The sequence below is a fragment of the Poecilia reticulata genome, chromosome 10, assembly GCF_904066995.2.
Source record: "Poecilia reticulata chromosome 10, P_reticulata-male-v2, whole genome shotgun sequence".
Classification (NCBI taxonomy): domain Eukaryota; kingdom Metazoa; phylum Chordata; class Actinopteri; order Cyprinodontiformes; family Poeciliidae; genus Poecilia; species Poecilia reticulata.
In genome coordinates this window covers 24,197,783-24,217,459 of record NC_088839.1, presented here as the reverse complement: position 1 = coordinate 24,217,459, position 19,677 = coordinate 24,197,783, and the positions used below count along the sequence as shown (strand labels likewise).

General features: G+C 41.3%; 1 protein-coding gene across 7 annotated transcripts in view; it reads left to right on the top strand.

The window, feature by feature from the left end:
• The window catches only part of pcdh19 (protocadherin 19), an 82,918-nt gene that overhangs the window by 28,951 nt on the left and 34,290 nt on the right, over nucleotides 1-19,677 (top strand). For 4 of the 7 annotated variants that reach the window (XM_008420595.3, XM_008420594.3, XM_008420592.3 and 1 more), the window contains exons 3-4: nucleotides 14,048-14,106; nucleotides 19,417-19,589. In XM_008420595.3, coding sequence (XP_008418817.2) covers nucleotides 14,048-14,106; nucleotides 19,417-19,589 — 232 coding nt within the window. Of the gene's footprint in view, nucleotides 1-14,047; nucleotides 14,108-19,405; nucleotides 19,590-19,677 lie in introns of all 7 variants that reach the window. The other 3 variants (XM_081611710.1, XM_081611708.1, XM_081611709.1) reach the window with 1 other exon arrangement.

Genomic DNA, 19,677 nt, shown 5'->3' with positions numbered 1-19,677 from the left:
ACTGGCATTGTGTTGAAGCAGAGCCTAGGTAAATCATATGCTGCCACTTTGCAGCAGCAAACATCAGGAGGATTTTATCACTCAGAGCCGTTTCTCCCAAACCTGGTAAAGAAATCTGCTCGTGAAACTGGATTTTCCTTGTTTGTTTGGATAATTAAAATGTTCTTACAACCTCATTGTCCTCCACCTCCTTGTGGGAGAGGGTATTTTTAATGAGGTCTGGCTTTAAACGCTTACATTATGTTAGCAGGTTGCCACCTGTTGTCAATAACCATCGCAAAGCCCACTTAGGAGGTAAAGGATGTTAAAGTTAGATAACTGATATGTAAAAGCAAGTGGTTTACCTTCCAGATTAAAAAACCAAAAACAAACATACAATGGCTTAAAGAAGTTGTTTCATCTATGTCTCACTTACACACCTATGTGTGTAAGTGAGAGTTAATAGGACAGTTATTATTGCTGTGCGCCACAAATCTGATGGTTTTTTTTTTAGAAATAATGAGAAAGAAATCTCTCATTTAAAGTTTGTCACAAGAGTTGTTGAGGTTAGAAAAAACATCTGACAGGTGCTCTGATTAAATGAGACAGATGGAGATAAATGCAGAACAATACTGAAAAAAAATGTTTTTCAGGCTGCAAAAGACTGGAGCAGAGGCACAGAGCTGCAAAAAAAATGGTTGTGATCAATGCATATTCATGTGTTAGAATGGCCTAGTCAAAGCCACACCAAAGTAGAATCGATGCTTACAATCTGAACTGTTTTGCAGAGGAAAGGGGGGATGTCAATAAAATACCTCCAGCTATTGTCATAGTCTCAACTGAAAGGCAACAAATTTATATTTTTCCTTCCACTTTACAATTATTCAATATTTGTGTCAGTTTTCACATGAAATCCCCATAAATTACATTCAAATGTGGGGCTGAAACTTGACAAAATATGGAAAAGCTCAAAGATTTTGGACACTGTGCATGTTGCCAAAGTTACATCTAGTTTGTTAAAGTTACTAATTAAAATATAAGTTACTCAACATATGCAACAAAGACTCTGAAATAGTTTTAAAAGTCTTAAATTTTACCAACTGGAACTTGAAGAAAGCAGAGAAACATAGAGGATGTGTTGGTTTCTTACTCACTAACAGATTAAATTATGTTCTTTGAAGCAACAAAAGGAAGGTTAAATAATCAATTGTTAGTATTTCTTTCTTCTCCTTTTTTTCCTGCGCCTTTACCAGATTACAAGTAGCAGCAGCACATTTGATGCCTTGGGGTAACTAAAAGGGTTTTTCCATTGTAAGACATCAAACTGTATCAGACTTAAATGATGAAAAAGCAGAAGACAAATAATATGTAGCACAGCTCTGAGACAAAGAGAACACCAGCAATCTGCATCTGCGCAGATAAACATCCACCCCTAAGATATGTTCTTGGTAGATAACAGCTTAGTCTGAGTGTTTGCAGCAGACTAGTACACAAAGGCTTTGATAAGCACCAGAAATTACTACATGTTGTTTACGGAGGCAGAACAAAAGGATTCCGGGTTTTCATTTCAAGAAATCAAGCCACGGATAGGTGGATGCCGGATCTAAAATGCATGTCAATTGGATGGATCTGACTCTATAATATAGTCGTAATTAGGCAGAAGCAGGATATCGGCTCGCCTGTTTGTTTGTGTGTAAGTGAGAAGCAACGTGGCCAGGATTTGAGCGCGCCGTGCGTCGCTTTCCCCCGTGGATCCACTGCAGGGGTGCGAGTTAGAGATCCGCCGTCTGTTGCTGTTTTCCGTGACCCCGTGCATTTCCCCCCGCAGTGAAAAACGGTGTTTGCCCCCAAAGACAACCCTGATACAAATTAAATTAAATGAAGTCTGTGCATAATCCCTGTGTGTTTCAGCTGCTGAATACCCCCCACCCTCTCTCACGAACGCGTGCATCTGGACCCCTATCCGCTGGCCGAGCTCTCAAGCTGCCAGACTCCCAGTCCCTGATGGAGGCAGCAGCCGGCTGCCCCTCATACTCATGGCCCCGCTGCGACTTTATGCGTGTTTGTGAATATGAATGAGTGTTTCACTGTAAATTCGACTCACAGAACTTCTTCCCTTTCATTTTCTCCGGCTGCGCGCAAATGCATTTCTTCCAAAATAGTTTTATTGTTGTCTATGTGAGGCTATGATGTCAGAGTATTTGTTTTAATGTTTTTCTTCTACTTTTTTTTTTTTTTGCAGTATACTATACGTTTCGATCTCTCACCAGAAACAAGACACTGCTGAATCAAAAAGCGTCTGCTGTCGTTTTGCTCTAACTGTGGCCTTAATGCAGTCTGTCGCGGTCCTGCTAATAAGCCGGATTTACAGATGCGGCAGAGATCTGCACGCAGCTAATGCTCCGCTGTCAATCCCCACGCTGACAGCAGCCTAAAAGGACCATCCTAAATATCACAACCAGATGTGCTCAAACATGAAGCACCAACAAACAGGATAGAAAGGATAGAGGAGGCAGAAGGAGAATGGGTGGAGGAAAAAAACGCCTTGTGAAAGTATTCAGACACCTTCGGTGCTGACATGGTTTTTTAATTTGAGTGACTAACATGGGGCTTTTCTAGGAGCTTTACATTGGTTGCAAAATAGCTCAGGCTTGGTCATTTGGTTTTCCAGTTCTGACAGATTCTCAGTTGGATTTAGGGATCTGAACTTTGACTGGGCCATTCTAACGCATATACATGCTTTAGTTAATTCAAACAGTGGAATTGCCTCCTTCATTTTATTCAGAAAAACATGTAAAACATGCGACCTGTCCAGGGTGACCCCGCCTCTCGCCCGGAACGTTAGCTGGAGATAAGCACCAGCAACGCTCCAAACCCCACTGAGGGACAAGGGTGTAAAGAAAATGGGTGGGTGGATGGATGGATGGATGGATGGATGGATGGATGGATGGATGGATGGATGGATGGATGGATGGATGGATGGATGGATGGATGGATGGATGGATGGATGGATGGATGGATGGATGGATGGATGGATGGATGGATGGATGGATGGATGGATGGATGGAAAACATGCCAGATTTGACCCCAGAGGACCTGCGTTTTATTGTAGCTCTGGCTGTAAGTTTTGGGTTGTTTTGATGAAAGTCTGATGCAGTTTTTGACAGGATTTCTTTCATGGTTGTCCTTTATTTAGCTCCATCAATCGTCCCATCAACTCTCACCAGCTTAACTTTCCCAGCTGGAGAAAAGCATCACCATAGCACCATGCTTCCACCGCCATGTTTCAACAGAGATTTTCAGGGTGATAGGGTTCAATGATAGTAATCTTCTACTCCGTTTTTTTTGTGTGCATGTAGGCTCAGATGTTAAATGTTCTTCCATGTTGTATATTGAGACTACATCACATACATCTGTTTTGTAATTAACCAATTGTTTCCACTGGGTTTGAATTCTGTTTAGTGAATGCATAAGCAAATGTTTAAACCATGTTTTACATTTATAATATATGCTACTCTGTGTTGGCTTATCACATAAATCCCAGTAAAATACATTGCAGCTTGTTGTCGCAACGTGACAAAACTTTGAATTGATAGCAGCTGTTTCCACATGCGTTGTGCTTAGGGGCAAGCATCGAAGGAATCCCTCGCTATGAGCCCGAGTCGAAGTTTGTATGTTAGTGTGGTCACAGTTTGTGTGTGTGAGAGATCCGAGCACCTGCACACATGCCCTTTGAAAAGCTCCATCACCCCCCCATCCAGCCAACATGCAGTGTAAACACGGTTTGTTTGAGCGAGTGGCCTGGGGTTGCTAGATTAATGAGCGCTGATGAAGTTCCACTCGTATCCTAGGTGCTGCCTCCCTGTTTGCCGGAGTGGCTGTGATGTGGTAGTGTGTCTGGAGGCGGTGACTCATTCCCTTTACCCAGTGTCAGATTAAGGCATGTCAATAAACAGACCCACTCAATCCATCTCCGAGTGACTGCATCCGCTCACAGAGCCTCCCAGTCTGTAATGAGCTGCTGCAAATCTCCATCAAACTAAAATGTCTGGAAAGATGCCTTGTCACAGAGAGCAAGAGAAAGAAAAGACAGGGAGGGAGGGCAGGGGAGACAGGGAGACTACAGCTGCGCCGACGTGAGTGGCAGCCACCTTTAAGCTGCCGAGAGAAATTCCTGCACTCCTTTCTCCGCGCTGCAGAAGACGAGTCGATTCGGGTTTCTAGTTTCTGTCGTCCTCGCCGGGTTTATTAAAAATGTGCTCTTTTGCTTACTGATTTCCAAAGTGAGTGAAAGAAGTGGTGTTTATTCAGCCGCTGCTCTCGCATAAGCGTTTAAGAGAAATGTGTTTACATAATCTGCAGTGTTTCTGAGTGTTTATTTTTAAGGCCCGGCCCAGGGGAGGCGGGAGGAACCTTTGGGAATATTTCCTGCTCTAATTTAACACCCCCTTCAACACTGTGGCTGATGTAGGCCACAACGCAAAGCAGGAATCGCTAGTGATTCTTTGAGGAAAGAAAGAAAGAAATTAAATGACTGCTAAGAAAAGAATATGTTTGTAATGCCTATTCCTGGGGGGGAACGGAAACCACAAAATCTACCTGGATTAGACTGGCTCCTTAGTGTTTCTGAAGTCTGTTCAAAAAAATTACCACCTAGCTCTCTTGTGGCGCCATATATGCACATTAACGGATTTTAGGATGAGAGGAGTGTGCAAACTTTTGAGTCTGACATCCAAATTAAAGAAAATCCCTCAAGACTTGCCTGGAGGGGAAGTTCCCTGCTATTGAATTTGATTGGGCTCCCCAGGCTTTTAGAAAAGTAAGCCGATTTCTTTTAGGAACCAGAGCAGATAGTCGCTTTCCTCCCTCCCTGCTTTTCTCCCTGTTGAACCGTGAATTATAATGACGCGGCGGAGCAGAAGTTTTCTGGGTCTGAGAGCGAATGCAGCCCTGACCACTGAACAGGTGTTAAGTGAAACTCTATCCTCCCAGATTGAAGCGGTACACCCCTATTCACTCTAATGGACACTGTAACTCCATCTAAACGGCTTAAAAGCACCAGCCTTGTGTCGACACAAAAAGGCAAAACAAAACACCCGTATTATGTGAATTGCAAGGGGGAAGTGGAGCTTTATCCGTCAAATGAAATCTTGGAACCCAACAACGAAGGTAAAAATACCAGATTTGGGTGTAAAACATTCATATCCTGTTTGGCTGCATAAATAACTTAGAAGAATCTAATAGTACGATTTCAGACGCCTTAAATTATCTCTGAACCTGATCTTTCTTAAATTTCCACCTCTTCCAAACAAACGTCTCAACCGATATACCACAGTCCGCTGTAAGTCACTGAAGAACATTTTAGGATTTAATCACTCTGAGCTTCTTCATTGTATTCATTTTTAAATATATTTTCTTACATTCATGCATTTTGCCATGCACTGTGGCATGTTGAAAACCACGTTCTGAGGAAATGAAGACTTTGCAAGTATGTGACATTCACAGCGTTCTGCTGCATCAGAACAGCTTGCATTACTTTAATAAATCAAGGATAAACTGACCACCTTTAAATTTAAGTTCTCTATGAATTACTCTAAGTAGTCAGATAATTATTAAGTGACATCTTTTGGTTTCAGTTGGTGTGTGGTTTTTATTGCATGTGAGAAAAACTCAAAATAACCTGTAACTGCCTGACTTCTCTGGTGATCACATTGTGTGCTGCATTACAAAAGACGTGCAATAAGGCATTGCACCTTCCAAACAAAAGACAGTTATTTTTAGGTGTTACTAATTGAGCAAAAACATTTTTCTGCTCATTTATGTATTCCCATAAACACAGTAGATCGATTAACTAATTGGATCATTTCTTTATTTCTAGGAAAACAACAGAGCTGCAGTAAACATTAGGTAGAAACATCAGCTGATGTGTTGTTGTGCAAGTCTGACTTGTTTGTTCATGGTCTAAATTTCTGGCATTTAGTTTTTAAGTGATTTATGACTCGAAAACCTTTGGATTTGATTTCTTGAAATCTTAAAAAAAAAAAAAGTTTACTGAGACACAATTGGTTTCAAGGTTTGCCAACTCAAAATCGACCCACCCTGCCTGGGAATGTGTAATTCGCACCCTGAACGCCACCAACAGTTTGAAACACGTCGGGGCCCAAGCGGTGATTCCCTGCTAAGACAGCAGCTCCAACTTTAAGCCTTTTCAGCGTCAGTCGTCTCCGCTGGAATGCAGACGTCTGCAAACGGGTGCTATTATTTAAAATCTTTTCATCATTCTGAGAGGGAGGGAAATAGCTTTGACGTTGAGAAGCTCATGAATAATGAATGCTGTTTCTATCAATGTATGTATAATTAATCACATCTCCTACTAACTGGACTTCTGTGGAGCCTGTGGTCCTGAGAGACGTGGAGACTGGTCTGCACTTTTTGTCTGTGCGCCACGGTTGAAAGGCAGCCGAGTGATATGCAGATTTGAATGTGGGTGGTTGATGCACAGGTGGTGCAAGAACAACGGCATCGTGGAACAGCGGCTGATTGTTTTTGGTCTGAATGGGAAAATATTTCCTCCCGTTTTCACGGGCGAAGGCGTGAAAAGCGAGGAGGAAACGCAAGCAGGAAGTGCCGTTGTGTTTCAAGCCTCATTGTTTTGCTGAAAGCCTGTTATTTAGCGTGACCCACACAATGCCGAACACCGGTGGTCAGGGCCGTGGGTGACCTCTCGGCCGTTTTTTTGTCATCAACTCGTAAAGAGTGCGGCACAAGCGAAGGCGGAGCGGCGAAATGTTTTTAAAACCCCTCCACAGAATCACTCACTTCCGTGGCGTGATTGATTTCCCAATGAGCAACGGGGTTTGGGGTGAACTTATGTGTGATGAAGTGAAATGATGCAGAGAATGTGGCAGGTTATTTGTCACACGTGTACCCTTCTGTCACAATTGATTGTGTATAATTTGAGTTTGCAGGGAAGGCAGTTGATATTAAATGGTAACAACTCTCTGTATTCATCATGCTGGGCCTCTTTGAGGAGGCAGAAATAGAAAATGTAATCCCATCCACAGCCATAGCTGCGCCTCAGGCACTCTTTCACCCTTTTTACCACTGATCCTCCCTCTGGGGCTCTGCCCTCTCTAAAGGAAGAGGGAAATCTATAATCTAGCAGATGGCAGAGGTCTATGAGAAATCTTATAATCAAGTTGAAGGTGTTGATGTTGGTCACTGAGGGGGAGGGAGCAAAAGGTCTGCGATAACCGAGGAGCATTCCTCCTCTCTCGGAAGGTGAGCAAAGCGCGGTTCCGCCGCTAACAGGTGCATTCATCATCTGCATCTTGTCCGTGGGTGTCACGCCGCCTGAATTGGAGCCGCTTAGAGGCACGGCTGGATGCAGACCCAGAGGCGGGGACGTCAGGCGCCAGCACAGACTTGTGAGTCAGGGATTGTTGGAGTGGTGCTTTTGTTCCAAATAGGAAACGGAGAGCGTGTGTGCATGTGTGTGTGTGTGTGTGTGTGTGTGTGCAGGAACGCTGACGGGCAGGAGGCTCAAAGTGAAACATTTCTTTTCACAGACACTGTGTAGGGAATCAAAAAGTTACCTGCAAGTCCAAGCGCTCACAATGCATCCTCGATCTGCGCTGCAGAACTACATGAAAAGAACAAATGCTCGTATGAAATATTCCCTTCTTGCACTCGGCGTGAGCTGCTGGGAGGTTCTCACAGCTTCATAACCTTGAGTTAAAGCAGCTTTAGCAAAGCAGAAAATATCACAAATAATCCTAATTGCAGCAATGTGTGCTGAAGGACTGAAGCAGTGATTGTTGAATATTATATTCCAGATATCACAAGTAAAATGCAAATTTTGGTTTTGATTAAAGAAAATAAAACCAAAAACTTCACTGATTAGAGCTGTCTACTTTTCTTCCTATTTCAGTACATAGAGTTAAGCAAAAAGTCAGTTTTTATGAATGTTTATCTTTAACTGGCTATTGTGACTGTTTTCCCATGCGCCGACTTCTTTTTATTCTTTTTTTATTTTGCACTTGGATATCCACAACAAAGGGCAACACATGTAATATTTCCTTCCTGGGCAGAGAGGAGGCTGAGACACAACTTAGTGCTGCTTCAATACAAACCATAGCAGACAAATTTCATCCGACAGTCTTAATAGATTCAGTCTCGTCTCTTGTTCTGTATGTTTAAAGCCTGCGTTTCAGCGAGAACATGAGTTTTTCCACAAACAGCATGGCTGCATGTTCTCTGTCAGCTAAATGGATGACATTAAAGAGTTGCCTCCATGGCAGACAGACATGAGGGAATCAGTTTTTCTTCCATATGTGCTCAGTGTTGCTGCCCCTCTATTCCCGCCGCCCTTGATCTATTAAATGCAATTTGTCTCAAATGTTAACTTTAAAGGATTTATTGTTCGCCTTGCGGTTGTGGCGGGGTCAGAACTCTGTAAATAGATAAATGTCAATCCGTTTGGTGTTTTGTTTCCATTTTTAAAATGGAGAAGAAAAAGTGTTTGATAGCTTGCTTTCCGGTTTAAATCTGGCTTTCAATCAGCTTTGATGGTGCAGAGAGTCAACCAGCTGTGTCACATTTTTTCCCCTCCCTTTCCTCTCCTATCGGTGTGACATCTGCTGAACTTGTCGGGTGTTTACTGGTGTAACAACTGGTGTCTTCACCCCTCCTGCCACCCTCCCTCTTCACACTGATGCTCCCGCCCGAGCCCCCATACAATGAATACACTTGCATCCAGACTGCCGAAGCAATTGTCACGCTGAGAGGAAGGCAAATCAAATCTTATGGCAGCAACTAGGCGAGGAGATTGCTTTTCCTCTCAGTCGCAGGGAAGCGAGTCCAGCGCTCCCTCTGGTTTTGATGGAGGGAAAGAAGAGACGGCTGAAAAGTGGAGAGCTGCTGGGTTGCGCCAACGCTCCTGTTGGGCAGGTTGCACCCATTCACCCTCCTCCCCTCCAATCTCTTTCCACTTCTTTCTTCCGCTCGTCCTGACACTACCCATCAGTCACTGGGTGACACCGGGGACTACATCCCTGCCTCCAGTTGTTTGGATGAAACGGAACAATAATTAGAGGGATAGAGTGACTCTGGCCGCTGAACTGGGGCCGCTCAGATCACAACAACACATTGTCCAACCTGATTAGGCGGCCATTTGTGGCCTCCACGCTGTAGTTAAGCAGTCCGCGATCGGCTTGCGTGAAACTTGACCTCCCTGCAAGACGTATTGACGTGTCCTCCAGAGTGAGGTCGGTCTGAAACGTGGGGGAGGACGTTGCATTTCTTTACAGGAAGCCCTGACTGAAGCATCTGATTCCTCCTCAGAATAGGCCCTCTTGACTGACTCATCGGTGCCCAAGGTTATGCCCCCATGATGATTTATTGTTTATTTCCCTTTGACAATTTAATAAACAGAGGAAAATAGGCCACATTCCTTGATTAATGGGGAACTGCAGTTTGGAGGAATAGCTGAAGTGGAAGTAATGGAGCTTCCTCAATGCACCGATTGTCAGGGTTCAGACGCCAGGCGGGATTAGTATTGACTTTATGCGTTTTTCAGGTCTGGATAAGTATGACAAAGAAAATAGAAAAATATTTTTCCACTCTTCATTATCTAATCTATTACATACATCTGTCTTTCTATGCCTTTTTCTTTCCCTCTTATTTTTAATTTGTTTTTCGTTTTTGTTGTGCCCTCTTTCCTTCGTCTCTTTCTGTATTTCTACTTTGTTTTATAACTTCATCATTTGGTCCTTCATCTTTCCTCTTTCCTTTATTTCTTTGCTACCTACTTTCTTTCTATCCTTCTTTTTTAGTCCTTTTTATTTCTCTATCTGTCCTTTGTTTCATTACATCCTTTCTTCTGCAGTTTCCCTTTCCTGTCCTTCACCCATCCGTCCTTATTGTCTTTCTATTTGCTCATTTTTGTTCATATTCTTCCATCCTGGCTGTCTTGTTTCCTTCTTCTTTTCTTTTTGTTCTTTATTTAGTTCCTGTTTTTCTATTTTGCAACTTTCATGTCTTTTTCCTTCCTTTTTTCTTGCTGTTATTCCTTTTCTTATTTCTATCCTTTTTGCTATTCTTTCATTCTTGCTGTTCCTTTCGTCTTTCCATACTATTTTCTTTTTGGTGTTTCATTCTATCCTTCCTTTCTTCCTCTCTTTCTTTGTTCTTACTCTCTTTTCTCTCATGGCTGTTTTGTTTCCCTTTATTTCTTTTTGTTCTTTGTTTCCTGTTTTTTTTTCATTTTTCTACTTCCCTTTCTTTCTCCTTCCCTTCTTTCCTTTCTTCTTTGTTGTTATTTCTTCTTTTCTTTCTTTTGTTCCAGTTTTTTTTAGCCTTTCACTTTATACTTTCTTCACTCCCTTGCTTCAGTCTTTCTCTGTTTCCTTTCTCTCTTTTTTCCTTCGTTCCCTGAGAACTCTGTTGATTTGAGTCAGGAACGGTTCAGGACTTGAACCGGTGAGGAACCTGCTGGAACCCTTCAGTCGTGTTATAAAAAAGCAGAGTCCCATTTCAGGACAGGTTGTGAGAGTGGGGTGTTGGGTGGGTGTTGAGTGGGGGGTTGCCGCCGTCCTCTGCGGGCCGTTCTCACCCAAAACATGCCAACCAAACCAATTACAGGCTGCCGCCTGAGTGACATTCACAAGATATTTTCTATCTGGTCTTTTAAATGAAGTTTTCCTCTTGTTACTCATGCCTTGCATTTTCATTAGTCTCTCAGTGGATGTGCAGCCACTGTGGCAGATGAGGCAGTTTAATTTTTGTGTGCTGGGATCAAAGCGCCGCGCAAGTGCAACACAAAACATTATGCATAAACTACACAGTGCATAATTTCTGCATTATACAAACTTTAGTCCTCGTATACTGTGATACCCATTCATGGCTCTGCCATGGGACACATGTCTAATAAACCTACCCATACAGGTGCATTTGAAAAATGTATCCCTGTTTATGAATTAATTAAAGAATTTGACTTGCATTATTCTGCCACTACTGTTAACTTTGATATTTAATGGAGTCAAGCCGAATGGGAGCAGGAGGAGTCAGGGGTAATAGAAATGAACAAACACTGCGTGCCCTAGATTATTTGATACTACTAAAATGTTAATTACATTCCTTCTCATGATTTATCCTCTACAGTAATGACTTAAAGTTTAATTAGGGGTAAATGGTAAAAGGAGAAGGAATTTCAATATGATGCATTATTATTATTAAGTAAACATCCTGCGCCCGTGTTAGCTCGTCTCGTGATTTATCAAAGTTTGGTGGACTTTGAAAGATGGACACACCTCAGAAGCTCAAGTTTTCCAAAAAGGCCCCAATCCAAATCAGCCAATCGCATGGCAGCAACTCACATTTAGGCTTAGATGTGGTGAAGGCGGCTTGCTGATGTTCCAAACAAGCATCAGAACGGGAAATAAAGGAGATTTAGGGGGCTTTAAATATGGCATGGATGTTGATGCCATACGGACTGGTCTGAGAATTTCGGAAACCGCTGATCTAAAGGGATTTTCCACACAAAACCGTCTCTTGGGTTTGCAGAGAAATGTTTGAAAAAGAGAAAAGATCCACAAAGCAGCAAGTGTGTGGACAAAATGCTTTGTTAGAGGAGAATGGAAAGACTGAATGATATGAAGGGTTGAAGTCTCACCAGGTCTGTTAAGATCAGGAAACTGAAGCTACAGTTGATTTTACGTCATCAAAATTGGATGATTTTAGATCAAAAAAACTTTTTCTGGTCCAATTAGTCTCTTTAGCTGTTAGGGTCAGAATCTGCTGTAAACAACATGAAAGCATGGATCCGTCCTGACTTATGTCGTGCTGTAATAAGTGTTGGCGTAGTTTCCTGGCTTACTTTCTCCCCGCTAGCAGCAACTTAGCATTGCTTAAATATCAGTGTTGTTACTGACATCTTCGTCTCGTTATGACCAGTTAAATATTCTCTGATGGATACTTCCTGCAGGGAAATGCATCATGCCACAAAGTTCAAATCATCTCAAACTAATTTCTTGAACATGGGCATGGTTTTTCAGTTCTCCAGTAGCTCAGATGTCACCAGATCTCAAGCCATTAAATTACCTCTGGGATGAACTGGATCAGGACTTTTGACTCCTTGACAAATTTGCGGAAACTCTGTGATGCTGTCTTGTTGACGTAGACCAAAATCTCTTGTTGACCTTGTTGAATTTAAGCCATCTAGGCAGTTCTCAAGGCTGAACGGTTCTTCCAACTTCCTCAATTAGTTTGTGCCAAGATGAGTTTAGACATCATAGTGGCTGACTCCGAAGTGACTGGCTTACAAAATATGTGAAGCACTAGCAATTTATGACGCACTTCCAAGCAATGGTGGCTGATGGTGACACCAAATACCACAGTTTATAGTCATTATCTGTCTGATGGTTGTCACAGGGTAAAAATAAAAGATTGTAAAAAAAATAAGAGCTTTGTCTTATTTTTTAAGCATTGGGATGTTTTAAAATGATTCGTTTCTAACTTTCGGGAACAGCTAGCTTCAGTGCTAATCCTAGCTTTCACCTAAACAAATAAAAAGTGAGATCTTTGTGCACAGTTGTGCTACTTCTACCAACAGTTTTGGTAGTAAATGTACTAAAGAAACAATATGGCTTTGGAGTGCTGATTGGTTAAGTTTAGCTAGCCACCACATATCAGGGCTAATGCTAATAGCCAAGCAGAATCTGCGTTCTTATTGTCGAAAAGGTAACAAATGACTAGATTTGGCATGAATTGGTCAAAATCTGACCTCACCTGTTAATGTTAAGCTTTCTGCTTGTGCTTTTATTTTTTCCTTAAATGACATTTATCTTGGCTGGAACCTAGTAGCAATCCAAATAGTCAAAGTGTTGAAGCCAGTCACCTTCTAACAAGGTCAGCGTTTGCACAGTCATACTCCATTTCAGTCCAAATGTGTTTTGTCAATGCATATGACAGCTGCACAGGCCCACTGCTGCCTCAACAGCAGGCCTGCATCAAATAGTTGGTCCACTTGATGATCAGCAACTGTGCTCCAGCGGCCGCATTAACCTCTCTTAAGATTAGGAAGGAGTGTTTTCTTCTTTCAGCAAGGCTTTGATGCCGGTACGCTACACTTTCCTCGGAAATCAGCCGTTGACTCGGGCTTTATCAGGATACAGTGTCTCCTCTGTGGAATTTTAAGTGAAGACTGTTTTCTTTCTGCAGAAACTCCTGCTTCGTGTCCGACTTTGTCTGAGGAGTCATATCTTGGCCTGGTGCAGAACGGGGAAATTCCTCGGAGAGGTCTTTGATTTGCCACTGCTCTCTGACGTCTCACCTAGAGTCAGTAGATGTTTGGCAGATGTGGAGGGGCTACCTGCACAAAAGTACTCTCATTCCTTTTGTCATAGATTCTACTAACTGAATAAATGTGGGAAAAATTGACCAAAGGATCCATTTTAACTGTGTTTTTTAATATGGGTCAGAGATCTATTGAATGCATATTCTGAAAGCCTTTTCATCGTGCAATCGCGGAGTTAAGATTCCCCCGGTACTCTCTTAATTTCATCTACTGCTCTTACAGTTATTTATTTATTTAATATTTCAACATTAATGTCTTCTCCAACATGGGAAAAGCAGGGAGTTCAGAGAGAGAGAGGGAGGAAGAAAAGGAGAACCTTTCTGTTTCTTCTCCAATCTGCATGATAGTCTGTCCTCCCTAATGACTCCATTTTAAAGACAGTGGGCTGACCGGCAGGGTGGGGAGGGAGCATGGGATCGAGAGCGGGGAGGGCAAAGAGGAGAAGAGCGGCTGCGCTCGCTGCAGCACTCTCCTCTGCTGCTCTCAGCTCTCAGTCAGCCTCTCTACGTGTGTGCTTTGAAAGAGAATAGGAATCAGCCCTTTGAAAGCCGAGGCTGCTCACCAGGGCCTTTGTGTAAAATAACATTTCTACTGAAAGCCAATTACTGCTAACATTATTTTGGTTGCTTCCATTATTAAAAGTACCTCTCTCTGTTGCCCCCATCATCCCTCCCTCCTTCCCTCCGTCCCTCCCTCTTCATCACTCTCTTGCAGACGGAGAATTATTCCATTGATTCCAGTTATGTGAACAGCAGAGCCCACCTCATTAAAAGGTATGTCTTGATTAGGAATTGTTACCAGCGCCTCATTACCATTGTTATCTGTAATTGTTTTATCTTAATGAGAGCACCACTTGGTGCAGCTTGCATGTGTACCTGCATGCTTTTTTATTTTGGTTTTTTACTCGGTGTAATTGAAAAGGGGAGGATGAGATTTTGGGATAAATAATGTTACTCTGTGAAGCATTTAGTGGAAACAAATGTTTAAAAAAGAAAGATAGTTTCATGTTTTAGAATAAGCTTATTCCACCTCTCTGATTTTACTTATCAACAGGACATGTGGGTAATTTTACATCCGCTCATGGTTTACTGCAGGAAAGTCCAAATCTGCTCTTATAATCAAAAAACCCACAACAAGATGTGAGGAATTAACTCATTTTACTACATTTGTTTCCAGCTTACAAGCACAAGAAACAGCACTTTATTCCTAAACTTAACCTTTAACATTTAAGATGAAGTTGATCACCTTAATTACTTCTTATTCCTCAATAGATAAAAAGCGTTTGAACGCAATGTTACAGAAATACAAACACTGCAACAGGAAACTGTAAAATGAAAACATTTTAGGTAAAACCTGAACTGTCAGGGTTCCTATGCAGCCTGGAAAACCAGGGTACTTGATTTCAATGTTTTCCAGGACTGGATAAGTATGAACAAGTAAAAAAACTGGTTAAAAATTACAACATTTCTGCATTTCGCTTTGAGCGTACACTGTTTTTCTACATTGTTAAATTAGAGGATTCCTTGTAAATTGCTCATTATTAGCTCTGACTTTAACTGCATTGTTACATATTCAGTAGCAGGTTTGTTTGGATAAAAGCAGAAACATAAACATGCTGTGTTCTTTCTTATTTCTTGTTTCTGAATCTTCCTTCTGTTTTTTATTTCAACTCTTTCTTTCTTTTTGTCCCTCGTTTATGTTCTTTCTCCATTTCTTACTTGTGTTCCTCTTTCTATTTTTTACTTTATTTTGTTCCACCTTGATTTTGTCTGTCGTTCCTACATTGTGTCCTTTCTCCTTTCCTGGTTTCTGCCCTTCTTTTGGTCCCTTCTTCTCTTGCACCGTTTCTTGTGACCAGCCTCCATTTTTCTTTCTTATATTTTTTTATTCTCCAGTTTTTTTACATTCTGTCTTACAGTTTTTCTTCCTTTTTTTTGCCCATATGCAAGCCCTGCCCACTGTACACACATCTGCTATGAATTCATCGCGAAGGTTTTAGTTTTATTTATTATGTAAAATGACTACAAAGGACTGGAAAGTTGAGTCTGGAGTAATGTTTAAATTTAGCATGAAAAATTTGTAGGAACCCTGCAGAGTCTGCCTTCAATAAGCTGCCTAATCCCAGAGGCATAGGAAACCCATTTTATTTATTTCCAAGTAATTAAAATGAAAATTTCCTCCCCAAAATTCAGCTTAGTTAACACGTTATTATATAAGCTTAGAAAAATCATCTATTTATGGTATTAACGTGTACAATTTCAACAGTTCAAATGAGAAATAACGTACATTTAATGAGATTAATTAGGTTTTTTATGCTATGTGAACTAAAGTGATATTTCACACTACATTTCATCATTATTATATGACTAACAATGTTGTTGTTTTTGCTCTAACTCGATATTTCATGGCGTTTCTGGCCAGTCTCCCTGTGTTTTAGAAATCTACTGTAAAGTGTTTGACCTCAAACACACACAGCTTTAGATTTATTTCTCAAAGCATGTCAGATTTGGCACATATCGTTTCCAAAAATCTCTTATAAATTCACATCTTGCTCTGCCGAGGATCTTGACTGGGAGATACAGACCAGCGTTCGCCCTCTCTACGCCTTGGAGATAATTCGGCTCTGAACATGTTCTCTTTGCAGCTTCCACTAATTACGTGGACAAAAAAAAAAAAAAAAAAAAAATCAAAGTAAGGCTTGTTCTGCTGTTTGATAATTTAAGTACTTTGAGCGTCGTAATTATTAATGATTAGTGCTGCCCTCAGGTCTCTCCCAGATGGAGGGAGAGCTGGGTCTCGACCGAGCGGGCCGCATCGCACTGAGGGAGACAGGCAGAGGCACCGACCCGATTGTAGTTCCTGCTTTTCTCCTTCATGTTCAGATTGCAGACTTTTCCAGACTCAACTTTCCAGAGGATCTCAGTCCTTAACATTGATTTTTAAAATGTAAAATAGTAATGGTAAATCCACCATGAATATTTGATAGATATTTCCACAGTGAGCAGACTGTAAGTATTCAGAAAATCAGACGGAAAGAGAAAATATAGGATACAAAGAAATAAGGATTTTAGGAAGACAGAAATGAAGGAAATAAGGGTACAAGGAAGGAAACAAAGAGGATACAAGTAAGGGAAGAAAGGAAAGAAAGAAGGAAGGAAAAAATGGGATAGGTGTAAAAAAGAAGAAATGGAAAGAAGAGGATACATGTAAGGAAAGAAGGGAAGGAAGGAAACAAAGGGGATGGGAGCAAGGAAAGGAAGGACAGAAGGAAAAAATTATAAAAGGAATGAAGGAAGGAGAGAAGAGAGGATAACAAAGAAGGAAACAATGCACAGGAAACAAAGCCTTATGTGTTGTGTATTGTGTAGGAAACCTGTTTATGAGACACTTTGTTAAAAACAAATCTAAGATTTATTAGATTAAATCCACAAAGTACCAAATTCTTCCACATTCTAACTTTTTCAGAGTCCAGACTCTCACAAAGACTAAAGCAGCATCTCAACACTATTTAAAGGTTTTCTCTGGAGGTGTTCAAGGCAACACTTTTATGAATAATACACACTTCAGGTCTCCTTGCGTGAAGAATCAAAGAATAAATGTTTTCTTTGTGCATTGTTGCTCAGCCCACTTGATGCGGGACACTTGATAGGGCTGCAGGAATTCAGCGTCACGGTTTTGAAGGGGGTCAAAGTGAAATTCCTCGCAGCCTCCGGAGGGTTTCTAACTGTTCCTGCTGCAGCTCTTGGTTTTTTACCTGCGGTAAAACAATCAAGCCTTTCTTTTGTTTGAGGCCGTGCCGTCCTTTGGAAAACCCATTAAGGTAATTCCCCCTCCATACTTCCTCCCTCCCGCTTTCAAAAAAAAAAAAAAAGATTCCTTGCATTAATATAAACAAAGAGCATTCAAGTGTGGGCCTCTGCAGGATACTACAAAGAAATCCCCTCAGGAGCCGGGGAGCCTATGGTCTGGGACAGGTGCAATTACAGTGATAACATCAGAGCCGGCATTACCTCCGCTGCGGTCCTCTCTCCCAGCTTGGGCCGAGGAATGCAGCTCTACCTTGTACTGTCCTTCACTTCCTCCTGTTCCACCTTTTACTTTACCGTTCCTTTTTGTTTACGCCGATTTCTTTTTCCCCCCCTCCTCACAAACCAAGGCGTCTTATTTTCTCTCCCGTGCAAGAAACGTGTTCATTCCAGTTTAGTGTTGTTTGTAAAGTAGGATTTGTTCCAGTGGGAAGGGAATCAAACGAGGGGAAATCACGCTGTTACTGTGCAGCTGTTGATTGTGGCCCCCACACCCCACCATCTTTATTGACTGTGAGCCCCAAACAAGACAGATGCTCCGTTTGTATGCTTCCAGCGCCTTTCTTCATCCGTCTCCCTTCCAGGAATTCCTGATTACTGCAGTATTTGTTTGATTGTAGTGAGCGAGTGCCTCCTGTTTGTTCGTTGAAATGTCCTTGAAGGCGGCGCATCCATCCACAATGTCCCCGTCTGAATCACCGCATACTTGCTTTGTGATGTTCAGAAATATGTGCTTAATCCATAAAAGCTCTCAAAAGATTTGCACCTCCTTCTTATCTTGTGGAAACTGCAAACAGAAGCCAGACATAGACTTTTTTTCTTTTCAAAGGAGTAGTGCTTAACGGCCACTTATTCTAAAATAAATTACTATTATTTAGGTTTGAATCCCTGGAAATGTTGTGTGTTTATGGACACAGCAATCAGAGATTTGTAGGCGAATGCTTCCCTCCAGTAACTATGATACTTTGAACTGATGATAGATTTGAACAGATTAATATTTCTCTTTAAAAGGCTCAAAATACTTATTTCTAGCTTTCAGGAAAGAAATCACTAGTATTTTTTATCAGGGGAGGAATTGGTAATTTATTGTAAAACAAGGTTTTACAGTCTAAATTTTTTTTAGAAAAGATAAATACATTTTAAATTGTCTTTAGTGTTCGATGTTAGTGATTACTCCAGCTCAGATTTTCCCTTTGTCACTTTGACTCCATTTCATATCTGTGCCTTAATATTTCTTTCTTTCCTGCTTCCATGCACCTAGATATTAGCTTCATCCTCTTTGTGGTAACATATTTTAGAGATAAATAGCAATAAACTATCCAAATCTTACAAATAACTTAATTCTTTATCATATTAAAATGACAGTAGGTTTGAGTCAATTATAAAAAAAAATACTTAAATGAAATCTTCTCTTTGAGGTCTCAAACTGGTTGACACAAAATATCCTGCAGCAGATGAATAAAAAACTACAAAAACACAAAATGATGTATCAAAATAACTATCAACTCATTACCGATTAGTCCAATATTCTCAGTATTTTCTCTGCGTTTCCTAATGAATAGAATCAATTACCTTTAGCTAGAAATTTCCACAATTTTAAATCCCATATGTTATAAAATAGAAATAGGTTGAAAGCTCAAAGAAAATCTTCCTGGTATCTGTTTAAAGTTGTATTCTTTCTTGCTTTTTCAACACCTGAATAACCTGTAAACAAGTTTCAACAGGTACAAAATACAATTTCCTTTTAAAAGGCTTCTTCCTTCTCTGTTCCTCCTCTGACTTCTTTCTTAAACGCCTCACTAATACTGAAAGTACGAAACCTTTTTCATGAGTTTTCACTCAACAACAGCCTCAAAATCCAAGAGTGTTTCCAGCCCAGAACATGTTAAAACCTTCTGTTTTCTGCTAAAATCAGCTCCGGGTCCATTTAATTTGCTGTTAATTGCTCAAAACATCTTAAGAACCTGAAAAACTAAAGAAAAAAAAAAAAAGCCAAAACTCAAAAACATTGAGTCGTCTTCCTGCAGTAACAACTTCCATACCAAAGAGAGTTTAAATATGGTGTGTTCACTGGTTACAAAAAGATTGGAGAGTGGAGTTTCCAAAAACAGGCCAGCCAGTTTCTCTATGTTCTGTTTGTGGGGGGGGAAAGAAGATTAAAAGACAGGCAGCTAGTCAAAATCCATCAGGGACCAAGTGACAATGAACACCGTGTTAGAAAAGGTGATGTGACAGTTAATCAACATTTCCCTTTTCTCCCTCCTGGCCCCCATGTAGCACATCAACGTTCAAGGACCTGGAGGGCAACAGCCTGAAGGACAGCGGCCACGAGGAGAGCGACCAGACCGACAGCGAACATGACGTCCAGAGAGGACACTATGTTGACACTGCTGTCAATGACATGCTGAACATGACCGTCCCCCCCAATGTTTGCCAGCTGCCAGACCAAGGTAAGGAAGTACTCGCCTGTTGTTATGTGTGCAGGCTGAGCGCGTTAAGAGGTTTGGAGGACGCTGTTTCCACTTTCAAGATGGGGCC